The sequence below is a fragment of the Sphaeramia orbicularis genome, chromosome 6, assembly GCF_902148855.1.
Source record: "Sphaeramia orbicularis chromosome 6, fSphaOr1.1, whole genome shotgun sequence".
In the NCBI taxonomy this organism is placed as follows: domain Eukaryota; kingdom Metazoa; phylum Chordata; class Actinopteri; order Kurtiformes; family Apogonidae; genus Sphaeramia; species Sphaeramia orbicularis.
The window spans coordinates 32941825-32969301 of record NC_043962.1 but is presented as its reverse complement, the minus strand read 5'-3'; the positions used below and the strand labels follow the sequence as shown (position 1 = coordinate 32969301).

General features: G+C 39.6%; 1 protein-coding gene and 1 long non-coding RNA gene across 2 annotated transcripts in view; one reads left to right on the top strand and one right to left on the bottom strand.

Annotated features, from left to right (window-relative positions):
- The first annotated feature begins 1250 nt into the window (after nucleotides 1–1250).
- On the top strand, nucleotides 1251–13157 carry LOC115421257 (peroxisomal succinyl-coenzyme A thioesterase-like). Its single transcript, XM_030137053.1, has 10 exons — nucleotides 1251–1447; nucleotides 1537–1636; nucleotides 4977–5164; nucleotides 6219–6388; nucleotides 8069–8188; nucleotides 8654–8716; nucleotides 8856–8969; nucleotides 11427–11507; nucleotides 12579–12720; nucleotides 12988–13157. The coding sequence occupies exons 1-10, from the start codon at nucleotides 1255–1257 to the stop codon at nucleotides 13122–13124; spliced, it is 1308 nt and encodes a 435-aa protein (XP_029992913.1). The 5' UTR covers nucleotides 1251–1254; the 3' UTR covers nucleotides 13125–13157.
- LOC115421258 (uncharacterized) overlaps nucleotides 13071–27477 on the bottom strand; it is a 28266-nt gene continuing 13859 nt past the window's right edge. The window contains exon 3 of the long non-coding RNA XR_003935654.1: nucleotides 13071–13167. This is a non-coding gene — a long non-coding RNA (uncharacterized LOC115421258). The remainder of the gene's footprint in view (nucleotides 13168–27477) is intronic.

The window sequence follows — 27477 nt, the reverse complement described above, 5'->3', positions numbered from 1 at the left end:
AATTTTTTATTTTTTTATTTTTTTTCTTTCCTATTCTTGTCAGTGTATCTTTTGGTAACTGGATTTTCTTTTCAGAAACAAAAGAAAAACTAGTAGTTAATTGATTTTCAGTTTAAAATAGATTATTTTCTGATTCACCACATCAGACGGCCGTCAGTACTGGACTTTGACAGATTGTTGTACTTTTCACTCTGCCCCTGATAGAGCACTGATAGGAAGTCATATATGGACTTTAATGTAATGTATTGAGTTCTCGTCCAGTGAAAGTACCATCCACTTCTATTGGGAAATTGACCTGCTGCATAAACACCACAGGACTCTAACATAGTGCCAGAACCTGACAACCTCAGAAATTCAAGTTGTTATTGATTCTTGATAGTACAGAACATGACAGTTAGATACAGGGCCACTGGTCCTATTTTATAAGAAGGTAGCAGATGCCATCATCCACGGTCTGCATTTTGGTAAAATGATATTTTTCCTGGGAAACAGTCCTCTTTCTCACTGCATCACATGTTGTCCTTAGGTAGATCTGTGGCCATTAGATTTGAAGTTTATTACCTGTTATGGAAATTTTTGCTCTGCTGCTGGTGAATAATGAAATAGAGACTGCAAGATTGCCAGTGACCCACAATACATGTCATCACATTTTGGGAAAAGTAGATCAAAGTTTCAATTTGTTATGAATTTTTTTCACATTTACTTATAATGGGCAAAATTTCAAATGTCTATAAAAAGATCTGTTTTGTTTTAGTTTACTTCAAACTTGACACAAATATAGAGGCGATTGATATGCTGACATCAGCACACTCATAGACATGATGACATCAGCTGGATCGATGCCAAAATAAGCTACAATATGTGCGAGGGGCGGGGTGTGTTGTGTTTGGGAGCAGTTGTTCAGTTTGTGGAGAATTAGCCACTAAGATGACTGAAGTGAAACGTGAAGAAAACTCCTCCTCCTCTTTCCTCCTGCTTTTCTGAGTTCATGTAAAGTATTTTTAGATGCACAGCACTCATAGGACAGTGATACTTCAGTACAGGCTCTGTTTTTTTTCCCCTGCAGCTTTAGAAATGCAGCAGCCTTAACATTCTGACCTAACACAAGTCCAATAAACTCATCCAAACAGGAAAAGAACTGTTCACCTTTGTGCATTTGTCTGATCTATGCCTCCATAAAACTTGTCACTTATAGTTTAATTGTCCAAGTTTGGAGATGCCAGACCATCATAGATTTGTTCTTTTCAGTTGAGGATGGATAAGAAGCACTGTGTGAAGCTGTCGGTGCAGCCCTCCAGAGCACTAGTGGATGAGAAGTTCATTGTCCTGGTGCAGAACGCCCCACCTGGTTTCCAGATGACCATCCACTCCCTCCACCACAGTGAAGACGGACACAGCTGGGAGGCATTTGGTCACTACACTGCAGATGCCACTGGAACAGTAAATGGTGTGAATTAAGTCCCACTGCAGATCTGAAATGTACAGGAACATGTTTCACTCCCACAAATCCATAAATTTTCTGTTGTTGTTTTACAGTTTCTCAGGATCACAGTGTGGGTGGGACTTATTCTGGTGTGGAACCAATGGGGTTACTGTGGAGCCTCAGACCAGTTCCAGGCAGCAAATCATGGCTCAGGTAGGACTAGAGGGATGGGATCTAGTACTTTTGTTCAAATACAGTACTCAAAGGTTCTGTATGTAAGGTAAAGGGGGTTGACACTGCAGAAAGTTAATATAGTCGACCAGACCTCTTCTTATCGTCTTTTCTGTTTTCTGTCCACTGGCATCTAGAATTAAAATAACCTGCAAAGTTTGAGTTAATATTCCCTTAACTGAAATATCCAGAACTGACAAAAAAAACCTACATACATGGGATATTTGCACTATAATCATGTGTAATAGTGACAATGGGACATTTATAATTCATGTGCAAACTTTAATCAGTTTTTACTTGGTGGTTTGCCTTGGTCCCCGTTTTCGTCTATTTGTGTGCACTATGTGTTGTTGTTTGTTTTTCTTTTTGTAAGTCTTACTTCAGTTATGGTATTGTGTTATGTGTAAGATGATTTTTTTTTTTTCTTTTTACCAGCCAATGGGACTCAAAATGGAAATTAACCGTATGCCTATAAACTGTCGTATTTACGTGTAAATGTTCATTAATACGAACTGTCCCATTTTAAAAATGCAGAGCCCTCAGGCTCTTCGACACAGCAAAAGCTGCAGGCCCTGATAAACTGGAGCCTTACTTTTTAAAGTTAGCATGTGATTTTAATGCCCCACCCTTGACCCATATTTTTAACTTATCCTTGGTCACTGACACTATACCTTCCTTCTGGAAGTCTGCCCTAGTTACACCTTTGCTCAAAGGGGGAGACCCCACGATTTGAAACAATTACAGGCCCATCTCCAAGCTCTGCGCCCTGGCCAAAGTTCTGGAGTCTCTGGTTAGTGATCAGCTGAAGGATTTTTTAAATGAGAATAGTATTTTATCTGACTTTCAATCTGGTTTTAGAAAAAGACACAGCACAGTTACAGCAGCACTTAATGTTTTCAATGATTTCATAGATTTTATTGATAACAGACAGCACTGTCCAGCCCTTTTTATTGATTTGTCAAAAGCTTTTGACACTGTGGATCACCATATTCTTTTACATAGATTATTTAAATCAGGAATATCGGAACGTGCAGTTGGCTGGTTTAAAAATTACCTGACAGACAGGAAGCAGAGTGTGCAGGTAGACGGCTGTACTTCCAGTTTACTCACCTTGACAAAAGGTGTGCCACAAGGGTCGGTCCTGGGGCCACTTTTATTCATAATTTACATTAATAACATCAATCACAATATATCAAACGCAAAATTTCATTTTTATGCTGATGATACAGTCATGTACACTTCTGCTTCCACTCCTGTCCAAGCCCTTACCCAGCTACAACTTCCTTTTAATACTGTCCAACAAAATTTTCATGACTTAAGACTGGTTCTAAATGCAGATAAAACGAAAGTCATGCTGTTTTCAAACTCAAGGTCCAAACTGTCAAACCTGCCTTCACTGATCACTACCCAGGGAACACAGATAGAACTCGTCCCGACCTATAAATATTTAGGCATTTTAATTGACAGCTCCCTTTCTTTCTCTGCGCACATTCAGCAGCTTGTTAGAAAACTAAAACTAAAACTTGGCTTCTTCTTTTGAATTAAATCATGTCTGTCTTTCGAATCAAGAAGGAGACTGGTTTCAGCTACATTTCTGTCTGTGTTGGACTATGGTGATGTCTTGTACATGCATGCCTCCACCCATAGTTTACGGTCACTGGACAGTGTGTATCATGGACCTCTGAGGTTCATCAGCAATTCTAAATCTTTTACCCATCATTGTCTGCTTTATGATCGTGTAGGATGGTCTTCTTTGTCGACTCGCAGACTGAGTCACTGGCATATTTTAATTTACAGGTCTATTTTAGGTCTGCTCCCATCCTACCTTCAGACCTACATCAGTCGGAGAACCACAGACTCTTATAATCTGCGTTCTCAGGATCTTTTCTTGTTGTCTGTTCCCAAAGTTAGAACTGAACAGGGGAAAAAGGCCTTCAGGTATGCAGCCCCATTCACCTGGAATGAACTACAAAAAGACCTGAAACTGAAGGATCTGGTTTCGTTGGACACTTTTAAGAGGATGCTGTGTGACTTAGAGAGGGAGACATCTGGCTGCAGATGTTTTACCTGACGCACTTTTGTCTACATTTCATGAGCACTTTTTGAGTTTACTTTGGAAGGTTTGACTTGTCTATGTGCTTTTTATGTATTCGTTTTATGTATGAAAGTCTGTCTGTAACTATTTAATGTACTGCTGCCCGTCTTGGCCAGGACAGGACACTCTTGAAAAAGAGATTCTTAATCTCAGTGAGGTTTTCCTGGTTAAATAAAGGTAAAATTAAAAAAAAAAAAAAAAAAAAAGTTAATCATTCATTCATTACTGGTAATGTAATAATAATTTTTCCAAATTCAGATATGGTTGGAAATATTTGACATAAGTTCACAAGTCAAGAAAACATGTACTTGACACATGTATATGTACAACACATACTCGTCCTGCTGACACCAAGTTTCTGTGAGAGTCAAAATGTCAATTTTATAATCACCAATTAAGTCATTTCCTAACAGAGATTTAGATCAAATTGACTTGATTTTTAGAACTATGTTCTAAAGCTTTTAACACATAGTATGTACTGTACGGTACTGTAATTCTCTGTCCCTAGACATTCTCTCAACACAACACCATGTGTAATTTTTAGTACGTTGTGAATCCACCTCTTGTGGTTATCTCACGTCTGAATTCTAGTCAAATAGCTGCAAGTAATGTCAAAAATCAATATTATTTTAGCAAAGGGGATATAAGCATAAGAACATGAGAAAACATGAAACAAACTTTACTGGTAATGTAATAAGCATTGACTTTTCCAAATTTAAAAATGGCTGGAAATATTTGACATAAGTGAACAAGTCAAGAAAACATGAAACGTATGTATGTTGCACTTTTCACTCTGCAACATTTGTCTGGCAGTTTTAGGTACTTGTCAGATGACAACTCTTCATCAAAACAACAGACCTGTAGAAATGAAGATCCTCAGAAATATTTGTAATATTTGTGATAAAGTGAAGGATAAATTATTCCTTTTTGTACTGAGAAAATGATCCTCAAGATCAATTAACACTCAAAACTGTTTTGGATTTGCAGTTTTTTCTGGAATATTGACAGCAATGATACAAACATAGGGAGATTTTAATAGAATATGGAACACGGGTGCTGATTAAACTATCCACTAGTATTATATACTAGTATTATGTACCATTAATACAGTTCAATAAGTTAAATAATGTTTTCAAAGCAGAATTCTTGAGTGGAGTATCCCAGCTCTTAGTGTTGTTACTTCAGTAAACCACTACTATCACCAAATCCACACTCGCTTTCCCTCAGGTTTCGGAAGATGAATGTTGAAACTCCCATGGAGGTCGCCATCTCAGTGTACCAGGGTCACCAGACTGTATTTGTGGATCAGGTGCAGCTGGCCAGTGTGGTGGCAGAGCGCTGGTACATGGCACCGGGGGTCCGCAGGATCCCGGTCACTGAGTCAGACCTCACTGCCACCCTCTTCCTGCCCCCAGGTAGGACCAAACTTTACATAGAGGGAGTTTTGCACAAACCAGTGATCGATGGAACATGTAGAAATGTATCCAATGGATTTCTCTATCAGTACAGCCCATGGAGTTCTAACATCTGAGTACTTTCAAATATAAATACAGTTTGTAATAAGTTTTACACAAAGACAATCTCATCTAAATTATATGGCAGTAACTGTCAACAGAACATTACACTATATTTGGCCGAGGGGTATCAAAAGTGTGCAGCAGGTTAGATTAGATTAGATTAGATTAGATTAGATTAGATTAGATTAGATTAGATTAGATTAGATTAGATTAGATTAGATTAGATTACATTGCATTAGATTGAGTATGGAGCTATTCTGGGGCCAAAAGTTTTGAACATGAAAAAATTAAATTTGAAACTGAAAAGTCAAGTTTTGATCTGGAGTTTTAAAAAAAATGTAACAATGTATTCAAGTTAAAAATCAGTGTATGACTTTTTTTTTCAGGTTAAAGGAGTCGTATGTAGGTTTCTGGCCAACACTGGTACTACAGTCACATTCAAAATACTGTAGAGTGTGGTATCCCCTCCGCCTCACCCCAGACTAGGGGTTGCCAGATCCAGCATTAGTGTCTACTACAAGGAGCTGCCATGGCAAGCAACATGTAAAAGACTGACTCAAAAATAAGAAATATTATGAAAAGGAAAGAAATAGTGATAACAATAGCTATAAAACTTGTACTGTTTTTTCTTTTTTTTGTCACATCTTCAAATGTGTGGTAGATTTGTCTGTACCATCAGGGCTTTGTTTGCCCTGAGTTCATACTCTATGGTATGGAGACCCTGACTAGACACATGAAACTCATACTTCATATTTAAATGACATGTAGTGAATCCCCATGACCTTTTATCCTGTAGCTGTTGAAGCATTTTAGTTTTGGAAAGTGGTGGAGAGACTGTGGACTGAAAAAAGTAACAGTGGTAGAAGTTGTCCCATGGTTGTATGATAAAAGAGAACAGCTGGAGAACACCAGGACTGAAGGCTTCACTATGTAACTTTTATGTGACTTTCAGGACCTGGACCTTTCCCTGGAGTCCTGGACCTTTGGGGGGGTGGAGGTCAGCTGGTGGAGTATCGTTCAGCACTGCTGGCCTCTCATGGTTTCGCCTCCCTAGCCCTCGACTACCTGACGGCTAAAATCACCTTGAAAACCGGGAAGATGGTAGAAAACGACTACTTTGAGGTTATTAGAGTTATTCTACTAAGCATTAGGGATTAATAAATGAATCACTTTGGAAACTATTGAAAGTAATTGCTACTTATACAGTATTTCTGCACTAGAGTTGTTAACATTTGATGTAATTTCACAATCACATTCTGGCATTAACATGGTTTTGTTAGATAAGTTAAAACACTGACTGCAGACACTGACCTCCATGTAACTGCATGTGTAAACCAATAAGTCATAATGGGGATGTAATTCAGTTTGAGTGACTTGGCTCGTGTGGTCCTCATTATGTAAAATATTAATCTTGGAAGACATGTTTGACTGTTTGAGTTCCATTAAGATAACAATAAGGGTTAGCTTTTAAGTATTTTGTGGTTTATTTTATTGCAAGTCTCAAAGATATTCATGTCACTCCAGAAACAGAAACAGATTCCTTGTTTATGTGTGTGTTATGTGTGTGTTATGTCAGTAAAAGTATAAACAGTTGACCTGAGGTTCATTCACCTTCACCGACATGGCCACTTTGATACAGTAAAGTACTGACAGTAGGTGGCAGGTGCTATATTCATGGTATTTATTGTGTTTATTCTGCTGCGTTTCTAGAGAGAATGATTTCATCACACATTGTGTAACCAAATCTGATGAAATCTGATGGTCATATAAACCTCAGATAAACTTTTACACAGTACCATTATGAACAGAAGCACATAAAAGCACACATTCACCCAGACACTGTACTGTAGAAAATGTATGGACTTCTGTGAAGGCTCAGTTGGACATTACCAGACAAGAAAAGAACTTGGAGAGCACAGACCTCCGCCAAGACAGACCCCAGAAAAGGGAACTAAAAACAAACTGCTCATTATATGAAAGCTTAAAGGTGCCCGGCCACACGCATTTAATTACTTTTGTGGTAATATCTTAAGTTCTACCATAGACTCTAACATTTTTTGTGGAAAAAATGCCTTGGTTACCAAGTTTCAAGCCATTCTAACGCGGTATAGAAAGCCTGCTGGAAGACTCAGCTCGATTTGCGCTTGACTCTGATTGGCTAACAGCTAGCCAATGAGAGCGTGGCTTTTCAGCATCTTTTACCCTGGGCAAGAAGTAGAGGAACTTTTGGAAATTGAAAGTGAAACTTAACATGCTTTGAACGTCCAACTCCTTCCATCCCTCTCTTTTACAGCAAACCTTACACAGAATTTTTGCAACTTCTAACCTGTATCCACTGGACCCCCCCTCCACTGCTCTATGGGCTCCCGGGAATGCTGGGCCCCATTAATATATATGCTGTATACAAAAACTGTCACTGAGCTGGACTATATTTGTGGGCGTGGTCTTACCCGGGTGAGCTCATGAATATTAATGAGCTCAGGCATTAACACGTCACACTGACCAGCTTTAATAACTGGCCTGATTTCTCGGCTTATTTCTTTTCAGTGGCAATAGCAGGCAAAGGAGGTAGTGATTGATTTTCAAATTCACTACATAACACAAACACCTATGGATCGAACATATTTTTAAAAATGTAAGTAAAAACGGTTTTGTGTGGCAGGGCACCTTTAAGCTTATCAATCATTAGTCCACTAATCCCAAATCAGAGTACAAGCTATTCATCTCAGTCACAGTTTGTAGACATTTAGAAGCATCAACAATGCTCTATCCTCTTTAAAACTGATTGTCTTCTTCTTGTAGACAGCCTACAAATTCCTGCAGGAGCATCCACAGGTCAGCGGCAGCAGGATCGCCATGATGGGTCTTTCTTTCGGTACCGCTATGACCCTGAAGATGGCAGTTTACTCCGAAGTCATGAAGGTGAGGAGAATATGCTTCAGAAATATGGATTACAAATGTTACTTATTTGTTTGTTTGTTGTTTAACACCACAGCAGCATTACTTTGTCATAAACAAAGGAAATGGTTAATTTTTTCAAACTATTTTCACACAGATCATTCCCTATTTGGAATGTATGGACATGATTTATTACATATTCATTCATCTTCTGAACCACTTTATCCTCAAAAGGGTCACAGGGGTGCTGGAGCCTATCCCAGCTACCTCTGGGTGAGGGTGGGGTTCACCCTGGACATGTCACCAGTTCATCACAGGGGTGACATATACAGACAAACAACCAGTCAAGATGACATTCACACCTATGGGCAATTTAGATTCACCAATTAACCTAGTAATCTGTTACATATGTTCAGTGATTTTTCTTGTAGGTAACTTTATGTTAATATCTAAATATTCAAGAGTGTGTTTTTGTGTTTAATCCTCCAGCTCAGCTGTGCAGTGTGTATCAGTGGGAGTCACGTCCAACCAGTTAACGGATCAGTTGAAGAGATTTTCAAGATGTCTTACTTGTAAGCTGATTTCCTATCAATAACGAAAGTAAAAATGTTTGAAAATGCTGGCATTATCTCTGTGGACACCACAGTTGATTTGATGGAAACGTTTCACCAATTACTATCTCCTACTGTACAACTATGTCTTCTGTTTCAGGAATTCAAAAAAGGTGTGTTTCACTGAGGAGAAACAAGCAATCTACCGTGATTTGCTGCTGCCAGTCCCCACCGACCCTGGAATGAAAGTGGATGTGAGTCTAACCATTCCTGTGTCTAGACCTTTATTTTTCTCCTTTGAGACCTCAAAACATGCCTTCACCTTAAATGGCAGGGGAATCCCTTTTATCAATAGAATTAATCAACAATTCTAGATCATTTGACTTTTCTAACAATAGCAGTGATGGCAGTTTGACCATTCATCAATCTTCACTTTATCTCTTATTTACTGAGGTAAAGGCCCTTCTTTCAATACAGCTGAGAAAACAAGATGAAATAATGGTACAAGAACCAGTAATTTAACCTCCTAGGACCCACTGTCCACATTTGTGGCCAAGAATTTCATAACTTTATACAAAAAAAAGAACAGAAAACTGTCCACCACAAAGGATATTCCATAAAAAATTTAAAAACTGCATCTGAAAAAACTGTTGCATCATGATGTTTCCAATATAGGCACTTATTTAATAACAAAAAAGCTTGTACTTTGCTGACATATCCTTGGTCGTAGGAGGTTAATCAATAATAACTCCAATGCAACACTGAAGGAATTACAATAACTCACTTGGATAAACAATGGTGATAAAAGGTACTTAACTAGAATATTCAAACAGAACCAGTGTGTACTGTTTTCACTGTGTGTTTCATACAACCAGTATATTAACAGCACATACTAAAAATCATGGGTTTTCGTTAGCATTTTTACCCTGGGACACACTGGCCACAGGGTATCGTCATCAGTCGTTCGTCCATCCATCTGTCTGTCTGTCTGTCCATGTACATGCAAAAACTTTGGCGTGCACCAGTGGTTCTTATCCGTGGGGGGCAGCAGATAGTCAACAATAATAATGTGAGGGGAGCTCACCTTCATTGTCTCACAGCTTTATGGAAACGTCCTCCACATACAGGTCTAGGGCTGGGTAAAAAAAATTGGTCTTTTTAAAATTTGTAATATTTTAATTTTACGTTATCGAGTAATAGTGGATGAGATTGATTTTTCAGAGCAGGACCGTGAATACCTGACCCGAGTACCGCCGACACGGAAGCATGGTCAACTCTATCTTGTGGGTGTAGGACAGGGCCAGAGCCTTTGATATGACTCCAGTTGTAAAAAAATAGCAGACAAAATATGGACCTACTTTGGGGTTATGGAGGGGCTGATAGTGTAACGCTGTCAGAACACATTCATTGCTATTGCAGCTGATCTAGCAACTCCAGCGCTACGTTAATAAGATATTGTTATCTTTCATTCTAGGAATATTAACTTGGATCCACACTCAGCCATAGGTGATACTATCAGTGACTGTGGAGTTAGAGGAACAGTAAAGCGACAATCACAGATCGCTATCGACTCCGCTCTGACCAATAATCCCCCCCCCAGTTCCAACAGATTGTTTCCAGTGACTTTCTTGTAGTAAGGGCCTAACCTGATTATGTTTCCGGGGGGCCAAAACCAGCCATAAAATGGAATAAAGATGACGAAGAAGTCCGTTCTGAGCCACTGTACAAACATGGTAATGTTTCTGCCCTGTTCATTATTTAAGAGCAGATTCAGCTATTTACTGCTGAAATGTCATATTTCTTTCCTTTCTAATGTCAATATTGATACCAGTATTGATGTGTTGCATGGCTGCAGTAGTCAAATAATCAGGTTACAGCTCAAAATTGTCCTTAGGTATCACTAAATGATTCTGAATCAACCAGTTAATATTGAATGGAATTGATTGAATGATCAAATCGAATCGTGATTAATCGATTTAGAACCTTATGAATCGAAATGGAATCGATTAGGGAAATTGGCCGTGATACCCAGCCTTATACAGGTCCCATGTGCTATTTGTAGAATTATGTACTGAGGTCCGGATTGAGGTTTGGTATGTAAACAAATGGACGGATTGTGATGGAGTCAACTTCGAAGTTGTTCACAATGAGGGAAGTGATTCAGGTGCGTAATCATGGAAAGACTAATGGATTCGTGATACTTACACTATCACAGATTTGATGAAAAATTGCTGACGAACATCGTACATCACTTTAAGTGTACACTTGGCAATTGGGCACTGCCAGTTTTCGACCAACGACCGCAAATTTTTAAAAAATTGGTTAATCACATGAATCGATTCAGAATAGATTTGCAACAGATGAACAAACTGAAAGAATCGACTTAGTAAAAAGAATCAGACTTCCCAACACAACTGTAAAGGCATCTCTTACCCACAATACATAGTATGACTCTTAAAGGCATATTAAAATATAAGTTTAAGTAATCAGTCAATTTCTATGCTTTTAACTACTGCTGTAATATATTTTAACACTAAATGAATTATTATTTATCACACATTTTGAATGATTTACGTTTAACTTATTCAACTGAACATCTGAGGACAGAATACACCGACATTACTTAATTTTTTTCTCGCAGTTTTGTTCATTGTAAATGTTCAGAGCTGCAACAGGTGTAGAAAGCTGAAAAGCTGTTGGTTTCTTTGCAGGTTGGGCGACTGCAGTGTCCTCTACTGTTGATCGTAGGTGAGGACGATCAGAACTGGGCAGCCCCTGAATCTGCACAAGATGTGAGTTCACAGTAGGGGTAATATTCTGTTTTGAGGAGAGTGGTTATTATATTAACAGCATAAAGATTTACAATCAACTTAAGTACAAAAAGACGCCAAAAAGAAAGAATAACAGAGAAAAGGCTGAAAAAAAAGAGCATGAAAACTGATTTTGTGTTTGCAGTTGATGGTTAAAAACAAACTGCAAATTTTATAGCATAAAGAAGATTTCCTCCTGAAATATGCTAATATTTTTCACTGATTTGTCTTCTTTTATCCTAAGCTTTAAAGGGGTCGTATTTTGCTAAACCCACTTTTATTAGTCTTTGGTACGTTTATTTGTGTATTTGGACCCTAATAGTTTCAAAAGTTTGAATTTGAACCCTCCAGGTGCTGCAAAGCTATCATTATATCCATCTTGGCAAAAATCGAGTGAATTTCTACAACTCATTTTAATTCCTGCTTAATTTGTTACATCTACAACTAGGTACATCATGACATTTGCACATATAAGGTCAAGACTTCCGATGAACATTTCTCAGAGTATGCCATAGTTGTTCGTCAGCAGCAGCGGTTGTAGTCCATACTGAAAATATGTCCAAACTTTAAGCTGATTACCTAAAATGTTCAGTTGTTGGTTGAACAGGACAGAGCAGCACAGCCAACAACCTGGAGGGGGCGGGGCAGGTAATGGCTCATGTGCATTTAAAGGGCCAGCGATCAAAACGACCTTTCAGGTGTCATTACTCAGAAATAGGGTTGAAGATGGACCTGTGGAGTTGAATTAATGAAGAATTCAGACCCAAGCATAGCGTTTACAGTTTATGTAGACCACAGGGAAATATTCTGAAATGCATACTTCCATTTAAAAAAGCAAAATATCACTCCTTTAAGTAGAGCGAAGTGTAAAGATGGTGTTCAGGAGAAAAGCATTACATTTTACATTTTTCAATCATCTAGTCATTTATATTTTCAGTAAAAGCAGATATGTACTGCTGTTAACAAAAGGCATACACTATTGACATGTGTTAATTATGTCATTGAATCTTTAAAATATATTCTTATACACTTCTTTAACCCTTTGTTTGTCAGATAAAGGAGATGATGGAGCAGGCGGGGAACAGTCATCTACTAACTCTCCGGTCATACCCAAACGCCGGTCACCTGATCGAACCTCCGTATTCGCCACATACTCGAGCCAGCATGCTCAAAGCAGTCCATGTAAATAAGATGGGTAAGTTCACCAGAAGAAGATGTTTGCATGCTTCAATTATGTAACTCAAATACATAACAAAAACACCACTGAAATAAACAATACACAAGGAAAAAAAATGAATAAAAAATATGATATAAGTGAAATAATAAACTAAAGTAAGAGCAATAAAATGCAAATCAACTTACAAATCATCAAATACAAATCAAATGATATACAGCCTTACATTTTGTTCAGTTATATAACACAACTATAACACTAGAATAAATGTGTCCTGTTTGTGTACAGTTGTGGTTCTGTGGGGTGGGGATACGGTGGCTCATTCTCGTGCTCAGGAAGACGCCTGGAGGAAGACACTGGCCTTTCTGTGGGAGAATTTATACGGCAGAAAAAACTCTGCTGTTACCTCCATGTCACACCTGTAACGGAGATCTAATAAAACACAGATACCTTGACTTTAATCTAAATCTAATTCCTAATCTAATTTCTAGTTGAACTTTTCGAACTTTGTATCCTGTGACAGAATACACTGAATGTTTGAAATCATTACAGTCACATACAGAACAGTCAACACATTCCTTCTAATAATTTCTAAATCATTTATCAATGTTTTGATGCTGGATGAATAACAACATATGTTACACATTGATTTCACCTCCGTCGGTCAGAGAGCCCCAGGGGACAGATGCGTGTGTTGGAGTTGACTGACAACCAGACGACAACACTTTATTGTTGTTCGTTCAGTCAAGTAACAATCACCCTGTTCTCTCCAGAGGTCGAAGGTCAGAGGGCGTGTGGGCCATGTGGAGACTGAGTTTTTTCATTTCCGTCATTGTATTTTATTTGCCAATACTTAATGACTTGTGTTTGTTTAAATTGTTTGCATTTCTTAATTGTTTCCTGTAAAGCTTTCTGTAACTTTGCAAGCAAAAGTGAAATAAAACTTAAGCTATAATGATGGTAATACAGAGTAATTAGATTTGTTCAGATTTTTTGTCACATGGAAAAATTGGAGCTTTATAAAAAGTTAAAATTAATGGAGTGATATAATTGAAATGTAAGAGGTGTGTCTTGTGTGCCCTGACCAGGGCTACAAATTATGAGCATTTTGGAGTCCACAGGTCACATGACCTGAAAGCTATTAATATAAAACTTTAAAATAAACTTTAAAATAAAAAAAATCATATAAAAATCACAGAAGGGCCATAACTGATTTTTTTTTATGTGTCTTGTGGTCCTGCAGTAGCCCTACAAATTGTAACAAATTTCAAGTGTACAGTTTACTTGACCTAGAGGCTGTTGGGAAAAAAAGAATCTCAAATTTTACTTATTTTTGAAACACTGTCTGCCTAATTAATACTGTGACTGCACTGCACCAGACCATTTTACATATTTTTATTTTTTTTTATTTTTTCATAAGATTAATACATACTTGATTGAATGGAGAAAATGTTTTTTTCTTTGTGGGGGTCAATTATTGAGTGATTCTCCTTTCTAGGCATTATGCTGTAATTGGTAAATAAAGAGAGACCAACAGTATGAATAAGACTCCTTGGTTACATTACAACAACTTTTCAACTTTTTTCTTCTTCTTTTCCAGGCAATTAGGAATTGCCTGTTTGTCAGTTAAATAAAATGACTGCAAGTGTTAATTAAAGCCGCAAGCGGCATCTAAAGGCCCTCACCACGGGCACGTCCAGTAGAAGTATTTCCATCGTTCAGCAGGTGGCGCTCTAGCACCAAATTTCAATGTCTTCTAATGAATGGGTGTAGGCCTGGGAGATTGACAACTGATTCAAATTTGAGGCAGATCTTGGTTCTTGTGTCCAAACAAGAGAAATTGTTGTATAAGTAAATGTGTAGGGGGCGCTATGCAGCTAAAATTAAATTTCTTCCGTTGAATGGGTGTAGGCCTGCGAGATGTACCACTGAGTCAAATTTGAGCCAGATCGGTGTTCGTATGTCTGAATTAATGCAGTTTTCGTGAAGGTCAAATTGTAGGGGGCGCTATTGAGCGACATGGCAATTTCTTCTGATAAATGGGTGTAGGCCTGGGAGATTGACAACTGATTTAAATTTGAGCCAAATTGGTGTTCGTATGTCTGAAGTGAAGTAATTTTCGTAAAGGTAAAATTGTAGGGGGTGCTATGGCACCAAATTTCAAATTTTTCATATAAATGGGTGTAGGCCTGGGAGATAGACATCTGAGTCAAATTTGAGCCAAATCGGTGTTCGTATGTCCGAACTGAAGCAATTTTATAAAAAAATATTAAAAATTTTTGTAGGGGGCGCTGTAGTACAAAATTTCAGTTTCTTTTGATAAATAGGTGGAGGCCTGGGAGACAGATGTCTGAGTCAAATTTGAGCCAAATCGGTATTCGTATGTCCGAACTGATGTCATTTTTGTAAATGTACATTTGTAGGGGGCGCTATAGTGCGAAATTTCAATTTCTTTTAATAAATGGGTGTAGACCTTGGAGTTGGACGTCTGAGTCAAATTTCAACCAAATCGGTGTTTGTATGTGTGAGCTGAAGCAATTTTTGTGATGGCAAATTTTCGAAAAAACTTCGCAAAGTTTGCAATGTCATCGCACAAAAACGGTAACACCAATTCAAAGAATTCCGCTAACTGTTGATGCCCCACTTCTCTAGATACTGTACACTGATTTTCAGCTCATTTGGCCAAACGGCTTAGTGGGAGATATTTAAAATACAACGTCAGTGAAAACGCTGACTCAGCATTTTGGAAATTTCAATCCAATATGGCCGAGTAAGGGTTGGTTTTGGGGCGTGGCCATAATAATATTTTTTGTTTGTCTCCTCATGATGAATCGGTGTACCGATTTTCGTGGCTCTACGACAAACTTTATGTTGGACATGCTCCCATTGGCGCAATGCATTTCCACTTTTCAAGGGGGCGCTGCCACAACATTTCTTGACCAACATCTACGAAACCTATATGTAAATTCAATTTTGCACATTTCTGAATTTTGGGCAAAATTTGGTGAGTTTTCGTAAATTTTCAGGGGGTCAAAATTGAGCTCAAAGCGCAGGAGAAAGAAACAAAATTAAAGCTGCAAGCGGCATCTAAAGGCCCTCGCCACGGGCACATTCAGTAGAAGTATGTCCATCGTTCAGTAGGTGGCGCTCTAGCACCAAATTTCAGTTTCTTCTAATGAATGGGTGTGGGCCTGGGAGATTGACAACTGATTAAAATTTGAGGGAAATCATTGCTCGTATGTCCGAAGTAAGGACATTTTTGTATAAGTAAATCTGTATGGGGCGCTATGCGGCTAAAATTAAATTTCTTCCACTGAATGGGTGTAGGCCTGCGAGATGTACCACTGAGTCAAATTTGAGCCAAATCGGTGTTCATTTGTCCGAGGTGATGCAATTTTCGTGAAGGTGAATTTGTAGGGGGCGCTATTGAGCGACATGGCAATTTCTTCTGATAAATGGGTGTAGGCCTGGCAGATTGACAACTGATTCAAATTTGAGCCAAATTGGTGTTCATATGTCTGAAGTGAAGTAATTTTCGTAAAGGTAAAATTGTAGGGGGCGCTATGAAACCAAATTTCAAATTTTTCATATAAATAGGTGTAGGCCTGGGAGATAGACATCTGAGTCAAATTTGAGCCAAATCAGTGTTCGTATGTCCGAACTGAAGCAATTTTAATAAAAAAAAAATAAATAAAAAAAAAAAAAAAAAAAAAAAAAAAAAATATATATATATATATATATATATATATATATAAATTTTTGTAGGGGGCGCTGTAGTGCAAAATTTCAGTTTCTTTTGATAAATAGGAGTAGGCCTGGGAGACAGATGTCTGAGTCAAATTTGAGCCAAATCGGTGTTCGTATGTCTGAACTGATGTCATTTTTGTAAATGTACATTTGTAGGGGGCGCTATAGTGCGAAATTTCAATTTCTTTTAATAAATGGGTGTAGGCCTGGGAGATGGATGTCTGAGTGTAATTTGAGCCAAATCGGTGTTCGTATGTCTGAGCTGAAGCAATTTTTGTAATGGTAAATTTGCAAAGAAACTTTGCAAAGTTTGAGACGTTGTCACACAAAAATGGTGACACCAATCCAAAAAATTCGGCTACCTTTGATGCCCCACTTCTCTAGATACCGTATGCCAATTTTGAGCTCATTTGGCCAAATGGCTTAGTAGGAGATAGTTAAAATACGATGTCAGCGAAAATGCTGACTCAGCATTTTGGAAATTTCAATCCAATATGGCCGACTAAGGGTTGGTTTAGGGGCATGGCCATAATAATATTTTTTGTTTGTCTCCTCATGATGAATCTGTCTACCGATTTTCGTGGCTCTACGACAAACTTTATGTTGGACGCGCTCCCATTGGCGCAATGCATTTCCACTTTTCAAGGGGGTGCTGCCGCAACATTTCTTTACCGACATCTACGAAACCTATACGTAAATTCAATTTCTCACACTTCTGAATTTTAGACAAAATTTGGTGAGTTTTCGTAAATGTTCAGAGGGTCAAAATTGAGCTCAAAGCGCAGGAGAAAGAAAAATAAGACCAAAAAAAAAAATAAATAAATAAATAAAAATAATTAAAACCGCAAGCGGCGTCTAAAGGCCCTCGCCACAAGCACGTCCAGTGGAAGTATGTCCATCGTTCAGCAGGTGGCGCTCTAGCACCAAATTTCAGTGTCTTCTGATGAATTGGTGTAGGTCTGGGAGATTGACAACTCATTCAAATTTGAGGCAGATCTTTTTTCATATGTCCAAACTAAAGAAATTTTTATGTAAGTAAATCTGTAGGGGGCACTATGCAGCTAAATTTTAATTTCTTCTGTTGAATGGGGGTAGGCCTGCGAGATGTACCACTGAGTCAAATTTGAGCCAAATTGGTGTTCATATGTCCGAATTAATGCAATTTTCGTGAAGGTAAATTTGTAGGGGGCGCTACTGAGTGAAGTGGCATTTTCTTTTGATCAATGGGTGTAGGCCTGGGAGATTGACAACTGATTCAAATTTGAGCCAAATTGGTGTTCGCATGTCTAATATGAAGTAATGTTCATATAGGTAAAATTGTAGGGGGCGCTATGGCACCGAATTTCAAATTTTTCTGATAAATGGGTGTAGGACCAGGAGATGGACATCTGAGTGAAATTTGAGCCAAATCGGTGTTCGTATGTCCGAACTGAAGCAATTTTAATAAAAAAATATTAAAAATTTTTGTAGGGGGCGCTATAGTGCAAAATTTCAGTTTCTTTTGACAAGTATGTGTAGGCCTGGGAGACAGATGTCTGAGTCAAATTTGAGCCAAATCGGTGTTCGTATGTCCGAACTGATGTCATTTTTGTAAATCTACATTTGTAGGGGGCGCTATAGTGCAAAATTTCAATTTATGTCAATAAATGGGTGTAGGCCTGGAAGATGGACGTCTGAGTCAAATTTCAGCCAAATCGGTGTTCGTATGTGTAAGCTGAAGCAATTCTTGTGATGGTAAATTTTCGAAAAAACTTCGCAAACTTTGAAACCTCGTCACACAAAAGTGGTGATGCCAATTCCAAAAATTCGGCTAACTTTTGATGCCCCACTTCTCTAGATACTGTACACCGATTTTGAGCTCATTTGGCCAAACGGTTTAGTAGGAGATAGTTAAAATACAACGTTAGCGAAAACGCTGACTCAGCATTTTGGAAAATTCAATCCAATATGGCCGACAAAGGGTTCGTTTAGGGGCGTGGCCATAATAATATTTTTTGTTTGTCTCCTCATGATGAATCTGTGTACCGATTTGCGTGGCTCTACGAAAAACTTTATGTTGGATGCGCTCCCATTGGCGCAATGCATTTCCGCTTTTCAAGGGGGCGCTGCCGCAACATTTCTTTACCGACATCTATGAAATCTATATGTAAATTAAATTTCTCGCACTTCTGAATTTTACGCAAAATTTGGTGAGTTTTCGTAAATGTTCAGAGGGTCAAAATTGAGCTCAAAGCGCAGGAGAAAGAAAAATAAGACAAAAAAAAAATAATAATAATAATAATCTGAGCAAGAACAATATAGCCGTTTCTATGGCAACCACGTATTTGGCCTGATTTGAAAGCTCTCGAGCTCCCCCACATGTCTGTGGGGTCAGATGTCACGTGTCGTGCACTTACACACACGTGACTGACAGGGCCACCTTAACCTAATGGTAGGCCCCGGGGCTGAGGGAGGTGTTGTAGGCCCCCCTGTCCCATCTTTCAAAATTACCAAGCCTCATTATAAAATATAATATCTTGGTAATCTACAACAGCGAGTAGATTGTAACCAAGATGGATGGAAGTTTGACTTCATGATAAAAATTATTGTCACCAACCATCAACTGTCAGGAAAAACAATTATTTAACAGCAGCAACAGATCAAACTATAAAGCCTGAGAACCCATGCACCTGCACATAGGCATAAACTCAACCCCCCCCCCCCCCCCCCCAGCTCACACAAACACACACAGCACCATGGACAGTGACATGGAGATAAAGTGCTTCTCCTGTATGGCTTTCAATGGGGAGGAACTTTACAAAGCGCTCTTCTATACAGCCCTCTGGCGATACATAGCACAGAATGAAAGTCAGTGGGTCCAGATGTGGAATATCTGGTGTGGGGTCCACACTGAAAGCAAAATACTTTGCAACTTTCACTCGACTGATATTTTCATCCAGCACCTTCTGTGCCATCAGCTGTATGAATTCCTCACACACATTTAGAGAAAGGCTGGATGGAGTTCCTCTGCTAGCGTTTCCATATTTTTCAAAATGAGCCTTTAAAAAAGGATCAAACTGGCTGATCAGTTCCATACTGCCCAAATCATTTCCATTGTTGGTGTCTCCAAACCTGTGGCTATCACTCTTGAAAGTTAGCCCACGCTCAGCTAAATACTTCACAACAGCAACAACCCTCTGTAGAACCTGTGTCCAATATTCACACTCATCAAACTGTTTTTTTTAGTTCTGAGTCCACTGTCCCACGGCCAGCTGCTTGATTGATATAAGTGATCATGGCCTTTCTGTGGGTGTCACCAGTTTCGTGTTCTGCTGTGCGATCACCTGCATGTTTCCAATCTGAATATCCCCCATTAGCAAATACCGACTTTTCATTTTTCTCACCAAATATCTTGCATGCAAAACAAAACACACTGCCTGCTGATGGTGAATAACAGCCATTCTCTACTAACACACTCTCCGTTATTTAGTTTGCGGCTGAAATGAGTTCTAGAACAATCCCGTCTCTGATGGTTGTATACACGTTCTGATGCACACTGTGTCTGGAGTTTGGCTGGTCTCTGGTCCCATTTTCACCCAGTATGCGCGTACCTGTTGCTGGTCAAAGTTGTTTCCCCAACGACCCGGGTCACTGCTGAAAGGTTCATCTGGCTCTCCTCCCCCGCCCTGATGCTTCTGTGTCTCCCCCTCCTTCTCCCCCTCTGTGGCTGTTAACTCCACCTGCACGGGCTGGGGCTTACCAATTGGGATCAATATGCAGCTTCAGACGTGCGTACAGTACGTATAAAAAGATAGACAGGAAAACTGACAAATTACAAATCGATGTTAGTTTTTATGCTTATGGAGTACGTAAAAATGATAGGCCCTTTAAGTCAGTAGGCCCCTGGGCTACAGCCCCGGTTAGCCCGTGCATTAAGGCGGCCTTGGTGACTGACCCCGACTGCGCGTGTCCCATTGACTCCCATTCATTCTGAGCAGGTGTAAATATGCGATTTGTGCACATGTCATGTACATCGTCGGAAAGGTCTCAGTGCCGTGAATGTGAATATGTGTGAGAGTGGCGACAGTGGCGAAAGGCGACCGCGTCACTGGCGATTTCGTCCCCATGCACCCACTGCAGACTCAATAGGCCCTGCGCTGGCTTTACTCGGCTCGGGCCTAATAATAATCTGAGCAAGAACAATATAGCCGTTTCTATGGCAACCACGTATTTGCCTTTTTTTGAAAGTTCTCGAGGTCCCCCACATGTGTGTGGGGTCAGATGTCACCTGTCGTGCACTTACACACATGTGACTGACCCCGAGTGGGCGTGTCCCATTGACTCCCATTCATTCTGAGCAGGTGTAAATATGCGATTTGTGCACATGTCATATACATCGTCGGAAAGGTCTCACTGCCGTGAATGTGAATATGTGTGAGAGTGGCGACAGTGGCGAAAGGCGACCGCGTCACTGGCGATTTTGTCCCCATGCGCCCACTGCAGACTCAATAGGCTCTGCGCCGGCTTTATTCGGCTCGGGCCTAATTAAAATAATAATAATCTGAGCAAGAACAATATAGCCGTTTCTATGGCAATCACATATTTGGCCTTATTTGAAAGCTCTCGAGGTCCCCCACATGTCTGTGGGGTCAGAGGTCACGTGTCGTGCACTTAAACACATGTGACTGACCCCGAGCGCACGTGTCCCATTCACTCCCATTCATTCTGAGCAGGTGTAAATATGCGATTTGTGCACATGTCATATACATCGTCGGAAAGGTCTCAGTGCCGTGAATGTGAATATGTGTGAGAGTGGCGACAGTGGCGAAAGGCGACCGCGTCACTGGCGATTTCGTCCCCATGTGCCCACTGCAGACTCAATAGGCCCTGCGCCGGCTTTACTCAGCTCGGGCCTAAAAATAAATAAAGTAAGAAAAATATAATAAGAATCTGAGCAAGAACAATATGGCCGTTTCTATGGCAACCACATATTTGGCCTTATGTGAAAGCTCTCGAGGTCCCCCACATGTCTGTGGGGTCAGATGTCACGTGTCGTGCACTTACACCCACATGACTGATCCCGAGTGGGCGTGTCCCATTGACTCCCATTCATTCTGAGCAGGTGTAAATATGTGACTTGTGCACATGTCATGTACATCGTCGGAAAGGTCTCAGTGCCGTGAATGTGAATATGTGTGAGAGTGGTGACAGTGGCGAAAGGCGACCGCGTCACTGGCGATTTCGTCCCCATGCGCCCACTGCAGACTCAATAGGCCCTGCGCCGGCTTTACTCGGCTCGGGCCTAAAAATAATAAGAATCTGAACGAGAACAATATAGCCGTTTCTATGGCAACCACATATTTGGCCTTATGTGAAAGCTCTCGAGCTCCCCCACATGTCTGTGGGGTCAGATGTCACGTGTCGTGCACTTACACCCACATGACTGACCCCGAGTGGGCGTGTCCCATTGACTCCCATTCATTCTGAGCAGGTGTAAATATGCAATTTGTGCACATGTCATGTACATCGTCGGAAAGGTCTCAGTGCCATGAATGTGAATATGTGTGAGAGTGGCGACAGTGGCGAAAGGCGACCGCGTCACTGGCGATTTTGTCCCCATGCGCCCACTGCAGACTCAATAGGCCCTGCGCCGGCTTTATTCGGCTCGGGCCTAAAAAAAAAAAAATAATAATAATAATAATAATCTGAGCAAGAACAATATAGCCGTTTCTATGGCAACCACATATTTGGCCTTATGTGAAAGCTCTCGAAGTCCCCCACATGTCTGTGGGGTCAGATGTCACGTGTCGTGCACTTACACCCACATGACTGACCCCGAGTGGGCGTGTCCCTTTGACTCTCATTCATTCTGAGCAGGTGTAAATATGTGACTTGTGCGAATGTCATGTACATCGTCGGAAAGGTCTCAGTGCCGTGAATGTGAATATGTGTGAGAGTGGCGACAGTGGCGAAAGGCGACCGCGTCACTGGCGATTTCGTCCCCATGCGCCCACTGCAGACTCAATAGGCCCTGCGCCGGCTTTACTCGGCTCGGGCCTAATTATGGAGCCTAATGTAAACCTACACAAAACTAAAAATTCAGCTCAAATATACTGATAGATTCACATGCTGTGATGACAAACTACTGACATTAGTGGTGCTCATCACATCAGGTCATATTGGTTTGGGCTAGCCTCTAGCTTGTTAAGCTAGTTTATTGTGGGCAGTGGGCTAATGTATGATCAGCTGTGTGGTCTGTATGAGACAGGCTAGTTCACAACAGAGAGTTTAAATGCAAGTTACTGTTTGGTAACTGAGGTTTAAGGAGCAAACAAACACTGGACTGGATTCATTTGTGTGTGTTACCTGTCTGTTGGGGCAGGGGAGGTGGAGTGTGTGGAGGACGAGGAGGGGGGAGAACTGGGGCATTATTACACACTTTAATCGTCCAGTATTTATAGATGATTATGTTGGCATGGGCCACAAACACTGTTAAAGAAAAAAAACAAAACAAAACAAAACAATACAAAAAAAAAACTTTCAAAAGGGCACTTGCTTGGCCCAGAGGGTAAGGGGCAGGTGGTAGAGCACCACCTAGTGTCTACCTGTGCACACCACTGGGGCTAGTATGGGCAATACCGGTACTTTTTACTGGAAATGCCATGATCATTGAATAATTTTGTGATTTGTCTTTAGTTAATTGATTATGATTATGGTAAAACACAAGACAAAGATTGAAGACAAATAAATATGTTTTTTTTTTTAAACTAACAGTACCTATAGAAATAATAAAAAATAATTAAAGCTGCAAGCAGCATTGGGCGGGACCTCGCACCGGGCGTTCCACCTCCCCCGCGATCCGCCTCCCGTGACCGTCAAAACCTCAGCTCCACTCACACCTGTCCGTCCCCATACCAGTTCCCACCCTTTAGTGTCTGTCCTCCTTACATCTGTACAGAACACCAGCGACCCTCTGCTGAAACCACCATCACCTTTAAAATGAGACTTTTATTTTGGAAACCCTACTGTGTGTATGTGCATTTGTTTTGTATGTGAGAGAAAGAATCAGTTGAAATTGTTTGAATCAGTTTGAAAAATGAATTGAAATTGTATCAATAATTGAGCATTAAAGTGATGATTTACCACATTTAAGGCTTTTATTTTGGAAAAACCCTATTGTGTGAGCATGTGTGTCTGTGAGAAAGAGTACTTTTGAATGAAGAAACATTGTACAAACAGTTGAGTGTTTGGTCAGAAAAATGAAAAGAAGTTATGTAATAGAAATGTTGTATTATTGGTAATTGGGGTTTTATTTTGAAAAAATGTACTCCGTGTACTTTTGAATGTGTGCAAAATTTCCAATATCCACAATACAATGCAGTAAAACCTGTTTTAAAATGGAGAAAGAAAAAAAAAATTAAAAAAATTTGGATTGTCTGGGACTTGAACCCCAGTCTGTTGTTCCATAGGTAGCTACATGAGCAACTGCACTACAAACAGACACTTACAAATCTTCACCAGGAAGAATTTTATAGGGACTTTATCATTGTTAAAAGTGAAAGTAAACATAGTCTTCAAAAAATCGCCATTATTCCATAACCGTAGGTCTTATCTGAAAAACTCTTTCACTTTTGGATTCTGCAGACTTGTGGGAATTTAATGAGGTATAACTTTTTATTCAAAAGTCTGAAATGAATAAGCAGTAATTGCAGAAACGTAGAGTAACTTTCAAAGGCAGATTGCCAACTTCCTGTTGGAGTTAGCTCATGAGTGTCAGTGTATGATTTGTCGGGCTCAATCAGACCAACATTTTGGCATTTGTTTCATGTTTCTGTGACATTCCTACTGGCTGCTAGGGCAGATTTTGTGTGTTTTTTAGTACATAGGTGGTGCTACAGAGTCCATTTTGGCATGCAAGGGGTTAATTTTGATATTGTATGAAAGTGTTCACCAGCCATGACATACATGGCAAATTTGGTGAGTTTTGGAGCATGTTAAGGGGGTCAAATGGCAGTCTAAAGTGGAAAAAGTATGAAAACAAACAAATTGTTATAAATCAATAACCGTAAATCCTATCTCAAAAATTTTTGGATGTTAGAGTTGTGCTGAGTCCCGTGAACACGTAGATATGTCACATGTGGGGAAAAACTCCTAAGTGAAAAATGAGTTCCATCCATCGCAACTTTGCGGGCTTGTACAAAAAAAACTAAGACAGTCATGGAAAAGTTGTGAAACTGTTTTATTAAGGATGTTTCACTGTATCTTTTGGCGCTATTTAGAAGTCAATACGACAAACGGTGTCATCGGACTTAGTTTTGAAAATTTTATTTTGAAAGGCATATTGCAAACTTCCTGTTGGAGATAGGTCATGAGTGTCAGTGGATGATTTGTAGAGCATGATCCAACAAAAATTTTGGCAGTCGTTTCACGTATGTGCGACATTCCTACTGGCCACTAGGGCAGTTACCATTTTTTTCACATAGGTGGCGCTAGAGAGGCCATTTTGGCACCTATGGGGTTAATTTTTTCATTTTATCAAATTTTTCGCCAGGCCTGACATGTGTACCAAATTTGGTGAGTTTTTGAGCATGTTTAGGGGGTCAAAATCAAGGTCAAAATGGTGTGTGAATAATAATAATAATATCATAACGAACGAAAAACAATAGGGCCTTGCTTGCAGGCAAGGCCTCTCACTGTGTGAGAGGGCCTTACCTTTTGGCTCGGTCCCTAATTTACCTTTTACTACACACAGTCTTTTAAGAAAAAGTTACAAGTGCAAAATAACAAAAAAGCAACAATGTAACAGAAATATAAATATAACAATGTCAAGAACAAAACATACAATACTTTCCATTGCACGCAGATATTTGTGAAAAGTAAAGTCAGAAATAAAGTAACTAGGTCAGTTGTAAGATAAGATAAGATAAGATATTCCTTTATATATCCCACAATGGGGAAATTCACAGTGTTGTCAGCAGCAAACATACACAGAAACATACACATACACGTAAAACAAACAGTCATATAAATTTGAATAAAAATGTGTTTAAAAGGAGAGTGCAAATACGGTTTGATATGAATGTAGTGCGAATGGTTTTTTATATATATATATATATATATATATATATATATATATATATATATATATATATGTATATATATATGTATATATATAAATATATATATATATACATACATATATATAAATATATATATATATATATATATAAAAGGATTTGAATATATACAGATTTGGACAGGTGCGGTTTTAGATATATAAATATGGTGCCTTTAGACAGTGATGCATATGGACAGTGATGGACAGCATTGTGCAAAATAAGTAAACAAAAGCAACCATGTAATAATAAATATAATAATATAAACAACACAACCAAAAATACCTCCTATTGCACACAGACATTTGTGAATAATAAAGTCAGTAGTAGGGCTGCACGACTAATCGATTTTAAATCGAAATCGGATTTTTTAATTGGGACGATTTTTAAAAAATCGATTTCATGTCTCTCGTGCCTGCGGGCCGTGCGCTTGCGGGCTCCCGTAGGCTCCTCCTCCTATCAGTGACAGCGGTCTGTCACAGAACTCCGTGCAATGGCCGGACTTTAAATGTGTTCATGAACCCGCAGTACTTATAGCAATGTAAGCCGTGGCTTCACGCACGGATCCCGCAACTGAAATAGAACTGCATGCGGATCACTCATCTTCCGTTGTCCCGGATCCGTACCGTACTGTCTTCTTCCGATCCGGGTCCGGGTCTCGGGGTCATCAGCCTCAGCAGAGGAGCCCACACAGCCCTGTGCCCACACACATCCACCAGCTCCAGGATAGAATCCCTCCAGCGTGTCCTGGGTCAGTCTATTCCACGCACGGACCCCTCAGTTTAAACAGAACCGCATGTGGATCACTTATATTAACCTGGTCCACGCACACACGCACGACTGATGCCTGTCACTGACTTACATTGGTATCACTTCTGTGGGCCCAGATACCCAGGAAAAAAACAACAACAACAACAACAACAACAACACACACACACACACACACACACACACACACACACACACACACACACACACACATATATATATATATATATATAAAAACTTTAAATAATTAATTTAGTCCTCTTACTTGCTAAATTTGTCATTCACAACTGTAAGTTCTGTAACACAAAAACAAATATTATTTATTTTTTGAAAGATGTTGAACTTTATTTAAAGCTGTTAGATAAATCTGGAAACAAAAAGGCTATAAAAAACATAAGTATTTGCTCTGATTTGGACATTGTACTATAGTGTATTCCCCCTGGCAAACTTATGTTATTTTCTTGTTGCATACATTGTTTGTATACTCTATTTCATTCAATAAAGATTTAATTAAGAAAAAATAAACTTCTGGGGGTTCATCACGTGATACCATCACAGATTTGAGGTCAGAGCAGTGCCTTGCATTGTGGGCTGCTCACGAAAACGACATGCTGACTTCTGTTGTCTTTTGTAGTTTTACCCAAAAATCGAAATCAAAATCAATCAATCAAAAAAAAGAGGGAAAAAATCGGGATTTTTTTTTTTTTTTGCCAAAATCGTGCAGCCCTAGTCAGTAGTGTAAGCCTGTCAGTCAGTGCTCTGAGTTTCTGCTCCAGAGAGAGAGAGAGAGAGAGAGAGAGAGAGAGAGAGAGAGGGTGCTGTTTGCACACAGTTGGACAGAAGCTGTTCTCACATGAACTCTGTGAGGAAATGTGCGTCATTTGCTGGACGTATAGAAGACAAACAGCGACAGAAATATGGATCTCGTCACGCTAGAATCGATCTGACACTGATACTCACTTTAGTATCGATACTATCGATATTTAGCTCGAAACTCCTGGCCCTATAAAGGCTGGGCGGCTGCCGAACACCGAGTGTAAAGTCATCTGTGCACTGAACCAGGATCAGCCTGAGCAGACTACTACTACTACTACTACTACTACTACTACTACTACTACTACTACTACTACTACTACTGCCTGTGCACAGGGTGGATATCCGTCAAATA